The sequence below is a fragment of the Phaseolus vulgaris genome, chromosome 1 (genome assembly GCF_000499845.2).
Source record: "Phaseolus vulgaris cultivar G19833 chromosome 1, P. vulgaris v2.0, whole genome shotgun sequence".
Classification (NCBI taxonomy): domain Eukaryota; kingdom Viridiplantae; phylum Streptophyta; class Magnoliopsida; order Fabales; family Fabaceae; genus Phaseolus; species Phaseolus vulgaris.
Genome location: NC_023759.2, coordinates 45,134,000 through 45,153,383, shown reverse-complemented (window position 1 = coordinate 45,153,383; position 19,384 = coordinate 45,134,000). Strand labels below are relative to the sequence as shown.

Genomic DNA, 19,384 nt, shown 5'->3' with positions numbered 1-19,384 from the left:
TATTTTCACTTTCTTTTCTAAATTTTCTCATCATGATTACAAGTGTGTTTATCCTTGAAAATTATTTTATGAATTAAATTTGCATTGCCTCTTCTTTCTTTGTGTTTACGTTTTGTGAAGGTTAGTTGGATGTGTAACCTTGATTCTATTTTATGTCTTATCATTCTATTTAGACTTTTACCACCCCAATTTTGAAACTGCAACTCCATATTTGAACCTGCGACTCCATAATTTTTAAAATGATCACTTTATTTATTTTAATGATTGTTTAATTGTCTGATTTAATTTTTTTCATAACATACTTTAAAGAATTGATGAAATACATGTTAAAACATGTTTTTTCAGAATAGTAAGATTTTCATAATATATTTCAAAATAAGCTTCTTATACAAGACTTCATAATTACTTTTCTAGAACATATATAATACTTTTCAGATTATAATGAGTTTTTCAGAAAGAATTTTTCAAGAATTAGATGTAGGATTCTCCTCTTCTTCTCGAGTGGCGATGGTGCTGAAGCGGTGGTGGTGGTGACGGATGTAATAAGGAAGAAGTGTACGGAACAATTCAGTCATTTAACCTAATTGTGGGTGGGGGTGCAAGTTCAGAAAATGAGGATGCAGGAAATTAAAGCCTTCTATTAAAAAACAAAGAGACTTTTTTTGTGTTTTATGTTTTGTTTTCTAAAGGTTAGTTGGATGTGTAATATTGTCTTTATTTGTGTCTTATTATTCTATTTAAACTGTGTCTTACGGTTGTATTTTAAAAAAAAAGTGGTAAAGTACAATGCTTCATTGAAGAGGTTGATGATGAAGAAAATACAATTAAAAAAAAATTGAATCTTGAAAATCTCTAAAGATAAAAAGAATGGATGCAATTATTGTTAATAATAACATTTTTTTTTCTTTTTTGTGGCATCACATTATTATGGTGTCAGTGTTGTTGAAATTAATTTCATGAGTCATACGACTTTTTGCACACAAAAAAAGTAACAATCGTATCTTTACCTCTTCTTAAAAATATTAAAAACTAGAAAAAAATGAAATTTTATTTAAAAATACGACTTCTTTCTAAAGTCATTCTACCACATATGACTCACTATAATTTAAAAAAAAAAAATAACCATTTCGTTGCTTTTGCCCCTAATTGTATTGCTCACAAATAAGAAGCATCAGTTGCTCAAGTTCATGACGAAAAGAGATAAAACAATGGGTCTTCAAATTTTCACATTCAGCAAATTTAAGGATTAAATTAACATAAATTTTTATTGATTTATATCTAACAGCATGCTAAACATGGGATTGTACATATATCTTGATTAGTCCATAGAGAGAGGACTTGTCCGACAGAACCATAACTGAATTTAAAAACACAGTACATACAACAAAGGGTAATAATAAGGCGACACTGACATGGAAACACTTATCATTGTGCAGAAACATACACGGCTATTTCTACAATACACTACAGAGTTACAGTGTAAAAATGCACATTACTTTCACCATTAGTTTATTTTGTGTAAACGTGGAACAATCTTTAGATCAACATAGCAATTAAAATCAAGCTATATTTTAACCATTATTTTCACTAAGAACTTGTCCACGTATACACACACAAACTAAGTGGTGAAGGTAATATAGTGTATTAATATGCACCATATGATTTGTTAGTATATTGTGGAATTGGCCATTACCGATATATCATGCAAAGTTGTGGCTAAAGCTAAAGACGACGGATGTCTCTATATACTAAGTTACACCTCCTGTTAGACGTGTCGGTGTGTAACTATATACACAACTAATTTATATGCATTTTCCATCCAACCTTCAAGACCTTCAAGAGTTTTACTACTCATGAATGATTCACCTTCAGTAATGCCTGGAACATCATGTCAATGAATTGATCATCCTAACACAGCAAAATTCCGTTAGTAGAGAAACTATATAAAAAGTTAACAAGAGGCGTCAAAATATTGCAAGCATTAGACAAAAAAAGATAAAACAATTTTGTTAATTCAATTTGTAGACCAGAGGTTCAATTCATATTGAAATCAAAAACACAAAAAAGAAGTAATAAAAACATGAAAATCAAAACATGAAAATCTATGATTTCTAACTAAAAATCGTATGTTTATACTAGTCAGGGCTAGTCAAAATTCAATCTCCATCCAATCCAAATTCATTTATTTGATTTAAAATTCATATCCACTTTAACTAGATCAAATATATTTAATTTTTTTTTAAATCCATTTAAAGTGGATTAAATCTATATTAAATTCAGTTTTGTTAATTAGATTAAATCTAATTTGTCAATTCCATTAAATCCATTTTGATAACACAAACTAACTTGGCTCGAACTGGGCGTAAGCCGACTCAACCTGGACGCGGACCAACTCAGCTCTACATCGGCCCAGACCCAGACGACTCGATATCAACTAGAGCCCAGACGAAACAACATTAGTTCGAGCCCAGACGACTCGACATCAGTCCGGGCTCGAACAACTCGACATCGGCCTCAACCTGGACGACTCGTCATCGATTCGAGCCCGAACAACTTGACATCGCCCCGAGCCCGCTCGACTCGACATTGACCTCGACCCGAACAACTCGAAATTAGGCTCAGGCCCACTCAACTCAACTTTGGCCCAGGCACATTCGGCTCGACATCATCTCGGGCCCGCTCAGCAAGACATCAGCCCGAGCTCGCTCGGCTCGACATCAGCTCGAGCCCAGACGACTCGACATCGGCCTGGGGCCGAACGACTTTACATTAGTTTGGGCCCGCTCGACTCAACATTGGCCTGGGCCCAAATGACTCGACATCGGCCCAGGCTCGCTTGGCTCAACATTGGTTCGAGCCCGCTCGGCTCGACATCGACCCAGACTTGCTCGACTTGAATTTGGCCCGGGCTTGCTTGGCTAGACATGGGCTCAAGCCCGCTCGGCTCAACATCGACTTGACATTTGCTTGGGCTTGCTTGGCTCGATATTGACCCAGGCTTGCTCGACTTAATATTGACCTTGGCCCGCTCGGCTCGACATCGACCTGGACATGCTTGACTCGACATCGGCATGGGCCCACTCGGGTCGACATTAGCCCTAGCTCTGTCATCTGGATATCGACTCGGGCCTGCTCGACTCAATATTGGACCCGAAAGACTAAGCTCGACATGGGCCTGGACTGGCACGACTAGACATTGGCATGGGCCAACTCGACTCAATATCGGCCTTGGCCGACTCGGGTCGACTCAATATCGGCCACTCAGCTCGACTTGACTGAGGGTTTACTTGGCTCGACTTTGGCCCGAAATGACTTGGCTTGACTTTGGCCCATACCGACTCAATTCGACTTGGGCCTGGATGACTCAGCTCGACGTGGACTTGGACCAACTTTGGTCAACCTAGGCCCGAATTGTCTTGGCTCAATTTGGATCGGGCCCGAACAACTCGACATCGGTCCGAGCCCGAACAACTCGACATCGGTTCGGGCCCGAACAACTCGAAATCGATTCGGGCCCGAACAACTCAACATCGGCCTTGACCTGGACGACTAGACATCAGTCCGGGCATGAACAACTCGACATCGGTTCAGGCCCGAACAACTCAACATCGGTTCGGGCCCGAACAACTTGACATCGACCTCGACCCGAACGACTCAACATCAGCCCGGGTCCGAACGACTCGACATCAGGCCCAGGCCCGCTCGGATAAACATTGGCACGGGCCCGCTTGGCTCGACATCGACCCAGACCCGCTCTTTTGGACATCTACCCAGGCACATTCGGCTCGACATCGGCCCAAGCCCGCTCAGCAAGACATCAGCCCGAGCCCATAAAACTCTCATTGGTCTGGGCCCGAACAACTCGACATCGATTTGGGCCCGCTCGACTCGACATCGGCCTGGTCCTGAATGACTCGACATGGGCTCAAGCCCGCTCGACTCAACATCGGCTTGGGCCTACTCGGCTCGATATTGGCCCAGGCCCGCTCGACTTAATATCGGCCTTGGCCCGCTCAGCTCGACATCGACTTGGACCTGCTTGACTCGACATCGACCTGGGCCTACTCGGGTCGACATTAGCCCTGGCTCTGTCGTCTGGATATTGGCTCGGGCCTGCTCGACTCAATATTGGACTCGAAAGACTCAACTCGGCATGGGCCTGGACTGGCTCGACTAGACATTGGCATGGGCCAAATCGGCTCAATATCAGCCCCGACCGACTGGGGTTGACTCAATATCGACCACTCAGCTTGACTTGACCGAGGGTTGACTTGGCTCGACTTTGGCCCGAAATGACTTGGCTCGACTTTGGCCCATACCGACTCAATTCGACTTGGGCCTGGATGACTCAGCTCAACGTGGACTTGGCCCGACTTTGCTCAACCTGGGCCCGAATTGTCTTGGCTCAATCTGGATCGGGCCAAGTCAAAATCCAACTCAAAATGCAATTTGGATAATCCAAAAATGTATCCAATCTATATCTAATCCATATCCAATTAAATGGATTGGATTTAAAATCCAAAAATATGAATTTGGATTTGAGATAAATCCATTTAAATGGATTAAAACTAATATGGATTTGGATAATTATGGATTGGATTTTGTAATTTGAATTTGCCCACCCTTAATACTAGTTAGTAAGAGTAGAGGTGGGTTCCTATGTGTCAGGTTTACAAAAACCTTATTTTAGTTACGCCCTTCTTCAACTATTCACAATTTTTTCAAAAATTGCATCTCCGGAATTTTGTTATATGAAACAAAATCTCAATAATAATAATAATTAGGATTAGTGCACACTTCCAGTCTAATAGCAAGCTAAATAGTCATTATTAACTTAACTAGAATATTTTCCACATACGAAGGTTTACGACCCGTTTGGTCTGCTTTTTATGTCTGAATAAGTTCGGACTCTTTAGTAGTGCCCAGACAAAATTATAAATAAAATAAATAGATAATTCAGACGTCTCTCTTGAAGCAACTGGCAACCCCTTAACAATGACTATGGCTCAAACTGGACTTTCTGCAGTGGGAAGAACTCCTATAATCCTTTGTCACACACCCTAATGATACTCAGGAGGACACTGGTAGTCGTTATTTCCCCCTTATTTAAGTTACGCACCAACCCCAAAATAAAAGAATTGAATGACAATTTAAAAATAGAACTAAATTAATACCGGTCAAGAAACACAAGGGAACTAAACAAAGATGGGAAAATAGTGAAATACCTGAACCAATGATAAAAGTGCATCGCGAACGCTATCCCTGCCAATTACAGGTCTATTTGGACTGGAGCTTGGAATAGGGGTAAGAGATAGAGGAGGAATAGGGGGCGGGAAGGGTTGAAGTACTGGTGTGCCATATGGTCGTGGCAGATTCAGGGAATGATTCACAACTGAACTATGCAGCACAGATGAAGAAATAGGTGGAGCTAACAGTGAAGATGAAGTGGATGTGAAAAAAGTAGAAGGCTTAACAAGACTAATGGCTTGATTGCCACTCTTGACTGTTTCAAGAGAGTCAACAGGGAAACCTGATATAGATGAGGTTGAATGAGAGGCAGGTATTTGCACGATAGGTGAAGGAGAAAATAAACCACTAGGAGCAGCAGAAGTGACGGTCGTAGAATGCTGCCTATCATTTTCTACATTGGAAGCATAATTTCCAGTAGCCTTCAATGTCTGCAACAATTGAATTAAAAGTAAATTCTTAAGCCACAGACATCATCATATAATAAGAAGTGAAACTTAACATAGAAATTGCGGAAGTATTAACCAAAAAGCATAGAAAATAGACATTTAACAACATTACATACGCTGAAGAAGTTTGTGAATACAGGATCTTCAACAGAATCAATTGCAGAAGCAGCAGCTGAAGACGATTCTAGAGAGCTTTCTGGTATAATTGACACTGGCTGGTGTTCCTCAAACTCACTGTAATGTATAAAAACATCAGACATTAGACATGCAACTTTTATTACTTATAAATCCAACAGCAGAGATCACTAAGTGGGGGAAATAAATAAATGTAGTTTGAATTTTGAGCAAGCACATTCGTTGGACAAGAAAACCCAAACAAAAGTACTCTATTAAAGTAATTTTTCATTTTGAATAAGAAATTTCTTCACAAATGAAATGTTAAAGTCGATGTTGTTTGGAATTTCAAATATATAAGCAGCACAACACAGTGGTGCAGAGCAATCGACCCCAAACTCCACATAGTTGAACGACATCTCGCTAAATAATCTGTTCTACACATAAATAGGGACACTAGGCTTCTGCAAATGTAAAAGTGGTCAACAATCTGAAATTTTTAGTTGCCAAAGGCTGTCACTCAATCGTTATATCATGATGGCCGATAACTATGCAATTGAAACAACTTCACATTTTATAAAATTTACAAAAAATCCTTACCTTCTGTTAGCAGGCGGTGTTGTAGTTGGAGATGCCTTTGGGTACAAATTAAGTATTCTGTAAATTGAATTTGGAAAATAAATAAGATTATCCTGCACCCAATTTCATGCATCACTAACCAGAAAAATAAACATACACACACAACAGTTTAGACCAGATTGGTTGAAGTTAGCATGCTGTAAGTTGTAACTGTAAATAACTAAAGAAAAAAAAAACACTAAAGTAACTTGAATGGAGAAAAATCGAAAAATATCATACCTGTTAAAAAGATTTGCAACTTCCTCACATTCGTCTGGATTGTAAAACCATATACCATTAACTTCTTGAGCTGCATTCCGATATAATAGGTACGGTTTTTTAAGTTCATACTCAAAATCCAATAGATTCTCCACCAGGTTATCTGTCAAGACTCGGGGCAAAATTCAGAGAGAAAGTTGTTGAGTAGATAATAGATGCCAAAGATTCAGAAATGCGGCAATAATAAATTTTGCATTACCAAAAACAGCATTTTTTACTTACATCAATAATTAGCTTACTTGAATCTAGCCCCTAAACCGTTCTTTGTTTCTTCTAGTCAAACTATTTTTCCGAATAAAAGTAATAGTAATAATACGGTTTCAAAACAAATCTGAACCTGTATTTCGTCGATTCATCACAATAAACTGAAACCGTGGCTGTGAATTCCTGAATCAAAAAAAGAAAATGATGATCGATCTTGGTGCATATGAATGCATCAATGCATACAAAGAATAGCGAGAGAAGAGACAGTGTTGTTGATGAACTCACCTCTTGACAACGAAGAGAGATCCTTCGACATCCTTGCGACTCTACAGTGAGTGAGCAAAAAGATGAGAGAAGAAAGTGCGACGAAGTGAGAAGAGAAGAGAAGAGAAGAACGAACCCACTGGTTGCTTTCGATGTTGAAGTCGTAGAAGGAGACATGAGCGGCGGTGAAGAGTATCTCGTCGATGAATGGATCGATTCGCTGGAGCACGGTGAGATTCAGCACCTTCGTGCTCTGCTGATCCAGATTCGGCGTCAATTTCTTCGTCTGAGACATTTCAATTTCTCTCAAACCCTCTCCCGCTCGGGATTTTATCTTGACTCGTTTCGTTGTTTCTTCCAAAGAAAAGAGACGAAAAGAAGAATTGACTCTCACTCACTCCAAGCAAAGAACAATGTTCGGAGTTTAATCTACTCCTTCACAAATCAAAATTTACAAATCTTGTGTCTTTATTTTTAATCCTAATTCTTAAACAAATATTTGGTGAACAACCACTCTCAAATACAACACAAGTTAAAAAGTTTAGTTATTTTTGCTGCGTATTATGTACCATTTGTTCTTAGTATTTTTATGTAAAAAAAAGAAGAAATATAATCAACTTTTAATTCTAATAAAACAAAATTTAGTAAGTCTTCATTTTATTTAAAGTAAATATATAAGGGTACATTAATTTGAAATTAAAAATAATTAATGCTTTATTGAACTCTGAAAATAATAAATAAATATTTATGAAATTTGACAATTAAAAATAAACGGATAGAAACTTATTAAAATTTATAAGAGATGTATTTGTTTGTATTTTGACAAAAAAATAATTTTAATTTTTTAGTTGGCATCTATGAGTGAATTTTAATTTTAATTTTTTAGTTGCCATTTATGAAGCTCAAACACTCTTTTTAAATAGTGTGTCGACACCGACACTTGTATGACACATGTAGGATACGTATCCGTGAAGTGTAAGTTCAAAAAGTATTTGTTAGATTTCTGATAATTCTAGTACGGTTCTAACACAATTTTAAAAAGAAAAAATACATTAATTTTCTCAAAATTCAAACTTTAGTGTATAAATTGTTATTATGATTATAAAATAAGAAACAAATCTTTGTGAACCAGTCATGAAAAACATCTTTCTGCTTCAAAAAATAATCTCGAACATACTTGTGCACATAAATCTTTATTATCAATTTATGTATCCGTGTGGTATGAATGTCCTCTATGCTGCAAATATTGTTACTAAGAATAGGGATGAATTTGACTGTTTTGAACTGGAGAGATACTTAAACCTAAATTTAATAATGTTAATTACTATGGATTAAGCCGAGTTCTTCAAAAGAAAAATGGGCAGTCACAAAGAAAAAACTAAATCACAGTTTGGTTCAACTTAGTCATGATTCACCTAATAAAACGTAAAGAAAAAACTATAATAAAATAATAACAATTCATTGCGCATTTGCAGAGATGGGATCATTTATTTTTCAATGAGGTAAAATAATATAATTATTTAGCTTACTTAAATAAAGAGTTTAATTTTGATTTTGATACGTTTTCATTATAATAATTTTTACATTATGAATAATTAAAGAAAAATTTATATGACTTTTCAAATAATTACTACATTACAAAAAATTTATCAATGACAAAATATTATGGATGAGGTAATAAAAACTCTTCATATTCTAATTAAATACATTATAAAAAAAATCATATGACTACATATAAAATAAGAATATAATTTTTACATCTTGTTTATTCAGAATCGAAATTTAAATCTAACTAAACCTTATGAAGTCAGTTCATAAAATAAGGTCTACATCCACTTATATGCTACCAAATATCCTTATCTCTAATCAATGAGAGATCTTCAACACTTTCCTAAAGTCGAGACCTGTGAACTCGTACGTGAAACTATATATTTATGGGTGGTTCAATGGTGACCTGATAGCGGGTGACTTGATAAAATCAATATATTTTTGTTAGAATAAGCTCTAAATGACTTTGATATCATAGTAAAATGTGAACTTTAAGTCTAACTTAATCTTATAAAACTCGCGCTTATAAAGTGAGATTTGTACCATTATATACTATGAAATATTCGTTATCACACCTACGAGTTGATAAATCTTGACATGAAAATAATGTATTGGAATCCCACATCAACTATATAAATTAGTTTTATAAGATGTGATATAAATTAGTTTTATAAGATTTTTCAGATTGCAGATTTTTAACATTAACTTTTCCACTATAAATCGATTAGGAATCATGTATGAATAATTTTTAAAGTAATTACTAAAAAAATAGTAATCTGATGGCAATCCATGATTGGATGATTATTCTGATTAAATTATAAGGAGATAAAATTACAGGATTGTAGATTACAATAATGAGTACACTATAAATAATTTTATGTAGAATATTATTTTTAGTGATTTAATAACTGAATTATAATTGTTTATTATCTATATTTTTTGGGTAAAATTTGATCAAAATTGAAGAATTAATATATTCTAAAAGTTCTTATTTATATTTATTTTAAAAGTATTTCATCAATTTAATGTATATCAATTAAATAAAACGATTTAGGTTAAAATAACATTATACATGATAAATTTTAATTTAATGGTAAATTTTAAGATGAAAGACCATTATGATGATTATTGGATAATGAATTTGTTATGTGAAAATATCTAAACTAAATTTTAAATTCAGAATAACTCTTCTGTTTGGGGTGAAAAGAATTGTTTCCAGTACCATACAAATTTCTTTTCGAAGCTAAATAAATAAATACAAATTGCTTTAATTTTATATATAAAGATAAATATAGCGATATTTTGCCTTTAATTCAGTTAATTTTTTTATTTAAGTCTATTATACATTTATTATATTCATATTGATGCTTATTTCTCCATATAAACTTTCATGTAGGAATATTAAAAATTAACTTCTAACAAGAATATGATGAAAAGAACAAGATAAAATCTAAAATACACTCAGAATAATAAAAACATATTTCTTTCAAGCATAGTTATTTAATTTTCCTATTTTTGGGATCTATAATAAGCAATTGTATGTATGGTATGACAAGATAATCAATATATTAGCTTCTGGTATGTACCAAAAGTTAGTTATAAGCTATACCTTACATTTGTTACACAACACAAACAAATAGATCACCCTACCACACCAACACCATATAGTAGTAACACATGCTGCAAAAGAATAAGCAAAGAACATATCGTTATCAAGGAGAGACTCAACTTCAAAACAGAGAGTAAAAAGTGGAGCAAAAATATCTCATTTAATATGATTCCTTTGTCATTATGATACAGTTCCTGGGCAGCCAAAAAAAGATTTGAGATCTCTGACATGCCCAAGTGGTACGCAGCTTACATTATTCTAAAGCTCACAGGAGTTAGTTAGAAAAGGAGAGTTCCAAAAATTGTTGGTAATAACAGAACAACAATTTCTCTTACCAGCAAAAATTGGTGAAACCGACCATTGTCCACATATCTATATGAACAACCTCGCTATTAACTATTACAAGTTTCCCAATAAAAGGAAACAACCACAGTTAACAAGCACTCTGAAAACTTAACACAAGCCACAATATTTCCTCCTCAATCACGTATCATTTATGAATTCCAAGAGTTAACCGAGAAATATTGGGAGGAAAATCCGTTATGCGGGAATGGTCCATCCTCGCTGAGCAAGAGCAGCAATTACTTGGCTTGAAGCCTCTGCTGTGTCATTCAGTGGAGGATAACTCCAGCTTTCGCTTATCTGTATTTTTCGAAACAAAAATAAGCATAAAGCAATATCTATTCAACAAAACATCTATCTGCGACAAATACCCCAAAAATATTTCTAGGAAGTCTTAGAACATGGGTTTGGATTAATTCAATTGCAAAATATTTTATCATTGGCTTACCTGCATTTTCAAGCAATTCCATTATTTTGGTCATTGTTGATCGTTTTGCTCAGGGGGCTCATTTTGGTACCTTGCCTAGTCATTTTACTACTTTAAAGGTTGTTCAATTGTTCCTTGACATTGTTTGCAAGTACCATAGTTTACCTCATAACTTGGTTTCAGGCCGTGATACTATCTTTATTAGCAAATTCTGATGTGGCACTCAATTGTGCATGAGTGCTTCATACCATCCAGAGATAATCGGTCAACCTAAGTTCTTAACTGGGTTTTGGAACAATACCTTTGTTGGTTTGTTCATTCACAGTCATAGCCTTGGGTCAAGTATCTTTTTTATGTTGAATGGTCATATAACACAATTCTCCATTCAACAACTAGTTTTTCCCCTTTCCATATCACATTTGGCAAGCCACCACCTATATCCCTCACTACTTGATGGGATCCTCTCAAATTGAGGTTGTAGATCATTTGCTTTTTCAGATGTAGGGGTTGTTAATTGTGCTCCAGCAGAAACTGGAAAAGGCTCAACGTCAAATGAAAATCCAGGCTGATAAGAAATGTTGTGATGGTAAGTATGTCGTGAATCGTTGGGTTTATGTGCAACTACTTCCCTGTTGCCAATTTTTCTTAACTGATTCTAGTTATCACAAGATGTTTGTTAGAGATCAATGTGAGATCTCCAACATTAAAAACGGTTTTATTCCACTGATGAATTACCTCCTACTTCCCATGATAATCATCCACTTATTCATAGCCTGGCTATATTATAGTCCAAATGGGATCACGCTTCTATTCCACCTCAAGTTTTGGTACTGGTCCAATGGCAGGGTCTTACTCCTAATGATTCAAGCTGGGAGAAATGGGATTACCTTTGTGTTTCCTTCCACTTTGAGGACACGGTAGGTTTCGCTAGGGTAGGTACTGACAAGGAAGCTGTTGATGGGCCTCTTTCAACACCAAAAACAGTCCCAATTGGAATAGGCAAGCCCAAGAGAAATGCAACCAAGCATTATGCTTAAGGGATTAATCATTTAATGAATTGCTAGATATTTACTTTTATGCCCTGTTTGTTATCACGAGTTATTTTGATAGACACACCCAAAAGAACCCCACACAGAACATTACAGCACAACTGGCAACTCACATTCTCCTTCCCAGTGAGTGATCGAGCTACCCCATGCTTTTGCAAAGAATTTTGGAAGTCAGCAAACTTCCAAGTACACAGCTCTGCTCCAACTACATACACAGGCTTCCTGTTGTAAAAGATAGAGGGTCATGAGATTATGGATTTCATTTTGAAGGAATGATTAAACAAGAATTATTTTATTTGTTATCTATTATTGTGAGAAGGACACTCCTCATCATTAATTATTTGATCATACACACCCAGTACTGCACGCCTCACTCAACATACTAACTGAATCAGCTGTGATAACAAAGGCATCAGCCCAGGCTAGATGTCCCATATGTGGATTTGGACCTAAACGCAAAAAATAAAGTACATCAAGCAATCTCCAATACCGGACTGATAAGTATAAATTTCTTCTCTTAAAAATACGGAAAATAAGTACCTTCACCGTCCCATATTTGGACCTTGGGATTTGTGGAAAATTCTTTAACCAAAATTGTGCTGATCTACAATAAAAAAGGGATATTATAAATTCATTGAAACAAAGACAGCAAGTTATTGAGGAGACCTAAACTGAGGACAGCACACCCCCAGGCAACATCATTTATACTTGCCATTGCCAACACCAAATCAGACAAATGAAAAACCAGGAGCATGCTCATGCTTACAAACCAAAACTGATTCACACACGACTTGAGGAATAGGCAAAAAGATTCTTACTAATTGCATAATCATTTATACCTTGTCAGGAGTTCTTCTGGAGAAAGATATCCGGATACTCCCACAGCTCCATAGAACATTCTGAAGCATAACCACTAACTTCTTTACAAGATCTACACCATAGGGACAATTGCCTGACTCCCCCCACCCCCCAAAAAAGAAACTATGATGAAGGTATGGTGCAGTGTGACAAAAGATTTGAAAAAAGAAAGCATGCATATAATATGCGGAGTAAAATGTTGAAAGAATAAAATATCATGCGAAAGGGATATAAACATTCAAAGGTTTTAATTTTCAACTCAACTTCAAAGTTTCAAACAAGTGACCATTGATATACTCAAAAATCAAAATCTTCATTAAGTTTTGAACTATATGCCCTGTAAAATACAAACATTTGAAAGTTTTAAACGAGCCCAACATTGTATCTAGGGCATGCAATTTCTTTCCAGCTATTAAATATCAGGTTAGAGTCATTTTGAAAGAGTCTTCAATAGGCAATTATACATAAATCAGATGAAAGAAGGGCGTTTCAATAATAACAGCAATCTTAATAATTAACACGATAAAATTTTAAACAATAAAACTGGAAAAGCATTATAACTTATAAGTTCCTTAATGCAAAGTAAAATACCAGTAGGTCCCCCAACATTAACCACAAGCAAGGGCTTTGGCAGAGTTGCTAACTCGTTATGCCAGGCAGAAGCAGCAACCCTAAGAGCAACAGAATCAGCTTGATGAAGTGCTCCCACAGTGAGGACCTGTAATAATATAAAAATGTCTCCCTCAAGAAAAAACAAAAATATAATATTTAAACTTATACATGATGGCATAAATGTTATTCCTAGGAAGTGACATCAATAGCCACCACACAATCACTCTACCTACCACATTGCGGCCTGGAGGTTCCCATGGAGTCACCCACCTTCGAAGAAACCAAGGTATTTGCCGCTGGGCATGTGGAGTCAGCGGGTAATAGTCATGGCGTGGAGTGATAACAAGATCAAACCTATTCAGGTGAAATCTTGGATGTTGTATCTGCGTTGGACAACATCTAAGAGAGTTAGACAGCAACACACATAGGCCTTCATCATTACATATTTATGGAATCCGTGCAATTGAAAAACACTTCACTACAACTAGCAATAAAGAGAAATGGCGCAATAGGCAATTTGGTAAAACCTCAAAGGAAGTAAAATAAGCTACAGTCAACAGGTAAGTCTTTGCAAACGTGTGGCTGCAACGTGCTCTTATGAATAATGTTTCTGATCACAATTTATAAAATGCAAGCAACGTACAATATCTTTGCTATTACCGTTTCAAAGAAAAAAGAATCAATTGCCAGTTAACCACAAAGGGCAAGAAAATCTGATAAAAGTCTTGTCCCACTAAGTGAGGATGACTGCATAGATCAGTCAATATCACTGGACTCGGTTAAAAACCAAACCTTCATAGAAATTGGTTATCTCAGCTAAAAGTTATAATCGTTCATTATCATACAAGCACAAAAAAAGAGCTTCGATAACAGTCAATCATCACACTCACACCAAGTTATACTCATATATATATCAAGGGACAATAAAGAATAAGTGAAAAGTTTAACCTGAACAAGAAAAACATTTTCTGGAGCTAACCGTTTAATGGAGCTGGCAACAGAAATGGTGTCTCGTCCAGATGCAACCACCAACAAAGGTCCATCTCTACAGATAGATTGATTGGGCATTTCATTAAATTCATTGTTTCCGACGGGTTTCAATTTAAAGAGACGAGAACAATCACAAGACAACGTACTTGTGAAACGTTTCGCGAGCCATGGTGGCAAGTTGGTAAGCATCAGCTTCCAACACGTTGGATAAGCCTAAACGAAACTATCATCATGGCATTGCATTACAATTCTCAACAACGTGAACGAGAAACAGCGTTATTTACCGATCGTGTGAGGCGTTCGAAACCGCGATTTGCCACAGATCATTCTAATAACGGACTCTAACTTTTTGTGAAGCGAAACCGGAAGCCATTGAAGCCATCGATTGATTCCTCCTCGAGGCCTTGTGACACGCTGCAACCAAAAATCCAATCCAATTTAATACCTATATTACAAACAAACGAAGAAAGATCATGAAAAAAAAAACGCTTACGTATATGGTGTGGCGTTTGGAGAAACCAAGAGCACGAACCAAACCAATGCACTGATTCTCAGCGCCAGCGAAGCCGTTTCCGATCACTACAGCTCGCCGAATTGCACCGTCCAAAATCTCCGGCATTGTTTTTACATCAATTCAAATGAGAGGGAAAAGGGGATTTTCTATTTTCCATGTTCAAGTCCTTTGCGTAGAATACTCGATCCGACCCGGCCCGACCCGGATCAACCCGGCCCAAAATAACGAGTTTAAATTTTGTTCATTCTATATGCGAGAGAATGAGAGAGGAGATTTGGTGTGAGAGGAAAATGTGGGCAAGCGCAGAAGGTGGTGCTCCAGAGGTTAATCTGGAAACTTCTATGGGGTCCTTCACAGTGGAGGTACTTCAATTTTCTCCCTCTTTCTACGTTCTTAGTCTAAGGTCCTAATTTTTCTTTTTCCTTTTCTTTTAAATTAAATTAAACGGTTTTATTGCTACCGTAATTTTGGGTTTAGCTGTACTACAAGCATGCGCCCAGAACTTGCAGGAACTTCATTGAACTGTCTCGCAGAGGTTACTACGACAACGTTAAATTCCACAGGATCATTAAGGTGATTATGTTCGGTTCTTTCTTGTCTTTGGGTGTGAAGCCTCTGTTTGGGTGATATATTCTTACATAGATTTGTGTGGTTTGTTGAGTAGGACTTCATAGTACAAGGTGGAGATCCCACTGGAACTGGAAGAGGAGGGGAATCCATATACGGGTACCTCGCTTAAGCTTTTTGTATTTTTAGTATTATTAGGTTAAACTATTCATTTAATTCTATGTTAGACAATTTTGTTTTAGCAGCTTTATACTGCTGATGTATGTGACAAGCTTCATTTTTATGTATGAGACAGAATTTAAAATGTAGACAATTTTAGGGGTTAATGAACAGATTAACTTTATCAGTGTTGTAGTTGATGAATGATGATGATGGTGATGCTTTATGGCTTTGCTCTTGCTCATACTCATGGTATTATGTTTACGACAGTGCAAAGTTTGAAGATGAGATAAAACGAGAGTTGAAACACACTGGTGCTGGTATCTTATCCATGGCAAATGCTGGCCCAAATAGCAATGGTAGTCAGTTCTTTATTACTCTGGCACCTTGCCCTTCTCTCGATGGTAATTCCTCTGTTTTTTACCGTTCAGAATTTAGAGATAACAAGCCTCTGTTATTAAAATTTATAATCTCTTGTGGTTGTGGATCTTTGTTTTGTAACCCACTGGTATGTGGAGAATTTTCAGCTCTAAAGGATTTTTTTTTCAGTCCTTGTAAATTGAAAATTGAAGATGCACTGCCATAAGTAGCTTTGTGGTCGCAGCTCCATTCACATTGTGCATAAACTGTTACACTCTTGGAAACTAAGAATGATGAATATGATCCCTGTCTCACTTGAGAGATGAAAAAGAAAATGCAAAATTACATATGCCCCCCTTCCTTTTCTCATTTGTCTGAGTCCCAATAATCACAACAATTAATGTAAAATATTCTGTCAGTATGACTACTTTATCATACACATTTTTATAAAAACCTCTTGATCCTCATCAATACAGACTATTAACAACGGGTCAGTCCCTTGATTGTGTCTGGTCCGTAACTCACTTTTCTAAAGAACTCTAAGGCAGAGAATATGAGAAATATTAAGAAGAGAATTTAAGCTTAATTCATCCTCACAAAACTGACTTGTAAGGTGAAAATTGCCCTCACCTATATACTGAAAATTGGTTTTGATATAGATTTCCAACATTCCCTCTCATGCCTAAGTATGTACATCTTGTGCATGGGTCTAGATATTTATGGATGGTCTGATAGTGAATGACACGATAGGCATAGGTTCATTAAACTTCATTATGATAGACTTTAATATTATATTAAGAAGGGAGTTTAAGCCTAATTCATCCTTATATAGTCAGCTTGTAAAGTAAGGATTGTCTCCACTTATATACTAAAAATTAATCTTATCTTTACTTGTGTAGGATCTTCAACAAGAGAGTGTCTTGTTTGTGTTTCTTTTGTTTTTGGAGAAGATACAGTTTTAGGCATTATAGTTAAGCTCATTTCTTCATTCAAGTGTATTTTTTTACTTGTGTATCTTAGGTTAGTTCCCATGACTAAATCCATAAGAAGGCTAAAACGAAAGGGACTCTCTCTCTCTCTTTTAAGATGTTTGTGAATTCTCTAATATAATTTCTGCATTTAAGGTAAATACTCCTACAGTCCTACTGATTAATATTTTTATTAATTACTAGAGTTGACTCAAGTAAATAATTAGGCATAGCCTTGGTGGCATCAGAATGATGAACAGTTCCAATCATATTGTTTAGTTTGTGATCGATTATTTTAATTCATATCAGGAAATGTATGGAATGTCTAATGATACTCAATTCCTGTTTCTGTTCCCTCCAGGAAAACACACAATATTCGGAAGAGTGTGCAGCGGTATGGAAATTATCAAACGACTTGGCAGCGTCCAAACAGATAACAACGATAGGTATGTCAAATATCTTTCTAAGATAACCATTTAAAATATTGTGTTAAGCGTTTTGCTGAATTTCCTGGAGAATGGTGCATTTCACAACTTTTATTTGTATTTCTGAAATACTTTATTACAGGGAAGATAATGGCTAATGAGCGCCTAAAGAGGCTATAGTGTGTATTTTGATAAGTAGAGTACATTTATAATAATGGGGCTGCCATGAAAAACATAATTTTATGAAGAAATTATTTGAGGAAAACTTTGAAGTTAAAATGAGGACTTTCTATGATCTTACTTTTTATGAACATGCATAGAAAAGTATGGAAGCACTTTCTCATTTTCTATTTCTTCAGGCCCATCCATGATGTGAAGATACTGCGTACCTCAGTGAAGGATTAGTAATGGACCAAACTAAACAAAAATGGCATTGAGATACATAACTTGAGAGTGCTATGACGGGTCTTCAGAACTGTTAATTGTATTTTTTTGCACTAATCACTCATATGCTGAAGACTGATTTTTTAGCAGTAGTGTTGGCACTATTTATGGCTGGGAAAGAAATGTTGATACTTCTGTAATTTGTATTGATGGACACAACGTAGAAAAGTGGTACTGGCATGTTTCTATCTGCATATTTCTGGCTGATGTCCAATTCAGTTACATGGACTCTTCGTCCTTTCAAAATTCTTCAACATTAATTTGTCACTATAAGAAAATTAAATTATAAGATTACCTTTTATGAATTTATTGGACACTAACATTCGAATGATACTTCTAAAAATATAAATTGTTATTATGATTATAAAAATAAAGAACTATTTTTTTTGAATTAGTCATGAAAAATATTTTTCTGATAAAAAAAATTAAAACATATTTAGTGTACATAAATCTTTATATAATTCATAATTATATAATATATAGATCTGTTTCTCTTTGTTTTACATTTTATGAATTATACGTATATCTGTATTTGTGTCGATGATACGCAGAGAATATTTTGTATCATTATATAAAAGAACAACTAAATAAATAGTTTTAATAAAATATAATTTTAACTTATTTTTAAAAACAATCTCTACTAAACTTACATGGCATCTTAATTTAACTTTATTATATTACACAATTTTAAGGTATAAAATGATATTTAAAATATGTAAATATTAATTATAAAGTATGCATAATTATGCATAGTTTGGTACGCATAATTATTATGATAATATAAAAAACTTCAATGAACGAATTAATTAAATTTGTATTCTAATTTTAAAAATATATTTTCATTGTTTTATGTATGTATAGATTGTGACATTACAGTTTTTTATTTGATCCTTTAAATAAATTAGCTTTTGTGATATTAAATTTTTAAATGTTATTTTTAATTTAGAAAAGAAACAAATTTTAATCCCCGCAAATTAGCTTTTGATTTACTATGACCTTCTTTACAGGTCAATAGTTGTTTTTGTCCCTTTTTCTATCAAAGATTTGTTAAATTTCTTAATGTCGTGGTTCTTTTCATTTATTGGATTGAAATTTCCAACTCATTATTTTGAACAGTTATGGATTTCTAATTTGAAAACTCTTCGGATTGAAAGTTCTCTAGATTGTGTATTCTATAAGTGAAAAGTAACTTATTTAGGATGGTATAATTCAATAGAGTATTTTCATATTATATATTCCAACAAAAAATTAAGCAAAAAATATAGAGTATTTCTTCCTGCACCCCTACATTCTATGTATACCAGAATTATCCTTGACAATATAAAAGTTCTATAAGC

The 19,384-nt window shown here is 35.3% G+C and overlaps 3 protein-coding genes across 4 annotated transcripts; 1 reads left to right on the top strand and 2 right to left on the bottom strand.

Annotated features, from left to right (window-relative positions):
- Positions 1–1,238: 1,238 nt before the first annotated feature.
- Positions 1,239–7,679, bottom strand: LOC137814600 (mRNA-decapping enzyme-like protein). Its single transcript, XM_068617416.1, has 8 exons — positions 7,312–7,679; positions 7,197–7,237; positions 7,045–7,094; positions 6,669–6,810; positions 6,411–6,467; positions 5,813–5,930; positions 5,226–5,678; positions 1,239–1,908 (listed from the first exon to the last, which is right to left on the bottom strand). Exons 1-8 carry the CDS (start codon positions 7,468–7,470, stop codon positions 1,852–1,854), a joined length of 1,077 nt encoding a protein of 358 aa, XP_068473517.1. The 5' UTR covers positions 7,471–7,679; the 3' UTR covers positions 1,239–1,851.
- A 2,787-nt stretch (positions 7,680–10,466) lies between these two features.
- On the bottom strand, positions 10,467–15,249 carry LOC137814598 (mitochondrial fission protein ELM1). 2 transcript variants are annotated; one of them, XR_011081659.1, is made up of 11 exons: positions 15,104–15,249; positions 14,895–15,024; positions 14,757–14,823; positions 14,569–14,665; positions 13,854–14,003; positions 13,600–13,726; positions 12,990–13,102; positions 12,691–12,754; positions 12,506–12,599; positions 11,123–12,372; positions 10,467–10,974 (listed from the first exon to the last, which is right to left on the bottom strand). XR_011081659.1 is itself a non-coding variant. In XM_068617414.1 (11 exons), the coding sequence occupies exons 1-11, from the start codon at positions 15,227–15,229 to the stop codon at positions 10,873–10,875; spliced, it is 1,179 nt and encodes a 392-aa protein (XP_068473515.1). In that variant the 5' UTR covers positions 15,230–15,249; the 3' UTR covers positions 10,467–10,872. The 2 variants fall into 2 exon arrangements, 1 of the variants encoding a protein (XP_068473515.1); XM_068617414.1 differs by having other exon boundaries at positions 12,264–12,372.
- Positions 15,250–15,330: 81 nt separating this feature from the next.
- On the top strand, positions 15,331–18,241 carry LOC137814599 (peptidyl-prolyl cis-trans isomerase CYP18-2). The gene is made up of 6 exons (XM_068617415.1): positions 15,331–15,486; positions 15,602–15,697; positions 15,789–15,850; positions 16,121–16,254; positions 17,540–17,624; positions 17,963–18,241. The coding sequence occupies exons 1-6, from the start codon at positions 15,385–15,387 to the stop codon at positions 18,006–18,008; spliced, it is 525 nt and encodes a 174-aa protein (XP_068473516.1). The 5' UTR covers positions 15,331–15,384; the 3' UTR covers positions 18,009–18,241.
- Positions 18,242–19,384: the final 1,143 nt, after the last annotated feature.

Bases quoted from the DNA above. Each gene is read 5' to 3' on its own strand.
- LOC137814600 (XM_068617416.1), bottom strand. From the start codon at position 7,470: ATGTCTCAGACGAAGAAATTGACGCCGAATCTGGATCAGCAGAGCACG. The intron at 6,468-6,668 runs GTATGATATTTT...TTCAATTTACAG, and splicing joins GTTGCAAATCTTTTTAACAG to AATACTTAATTTGTACCCAA. The intron at 5,931-6,410 runs GTAAGGATTTTT...TATACATTACAG, and splicing joins ACACCGCCTGCTAACAGAAG to TGAGTTTGAGGAACACCAGC.
- LOC137814598 (XM_068617414.1), bottom strand. From the start codon at position 15,229: ATGCCGGAGATTTTGGACGGTGCAATTCGGCGAGCTGTAGTGATCGGA. The intron at 14,004-14,568 runs GTTAAACTTTTC...TGTCCAACGCAG, and splicing joins AAAATGTTTTTCTTGTTCAG to ATACAACATCCAAGATTTCA. The intron at 13,103-13,599 runs GTATTTTACTTT...GGGGGGAGTCAG, and splicing joins TAATGTTGGGGGACCTACTG to GCAATTGTCCCTATGGTGTA.
- LOC137814599 (XM_068617415.1), top strand. From the start codon at position 15,385: ATGAGAGAGGAGATTTGGTGTGAGAGGAAAATGTGGGCAAGCGCAGAA. The intron at 15,851-16,120 runs GTACCTCGCTTA...TGTTTACGACAG, and splicing joins GGAGGGGAATCCATATACGG to TGCAAAGTTTGAAGATGAGA. The intron at 16,255-17,539 runs GTAATTCCTCTG...TGTTCCCTCCAG, and splicing joins ACCTTGCCCTTCTCTCGATG to GAAAACACACAATATTCGGA.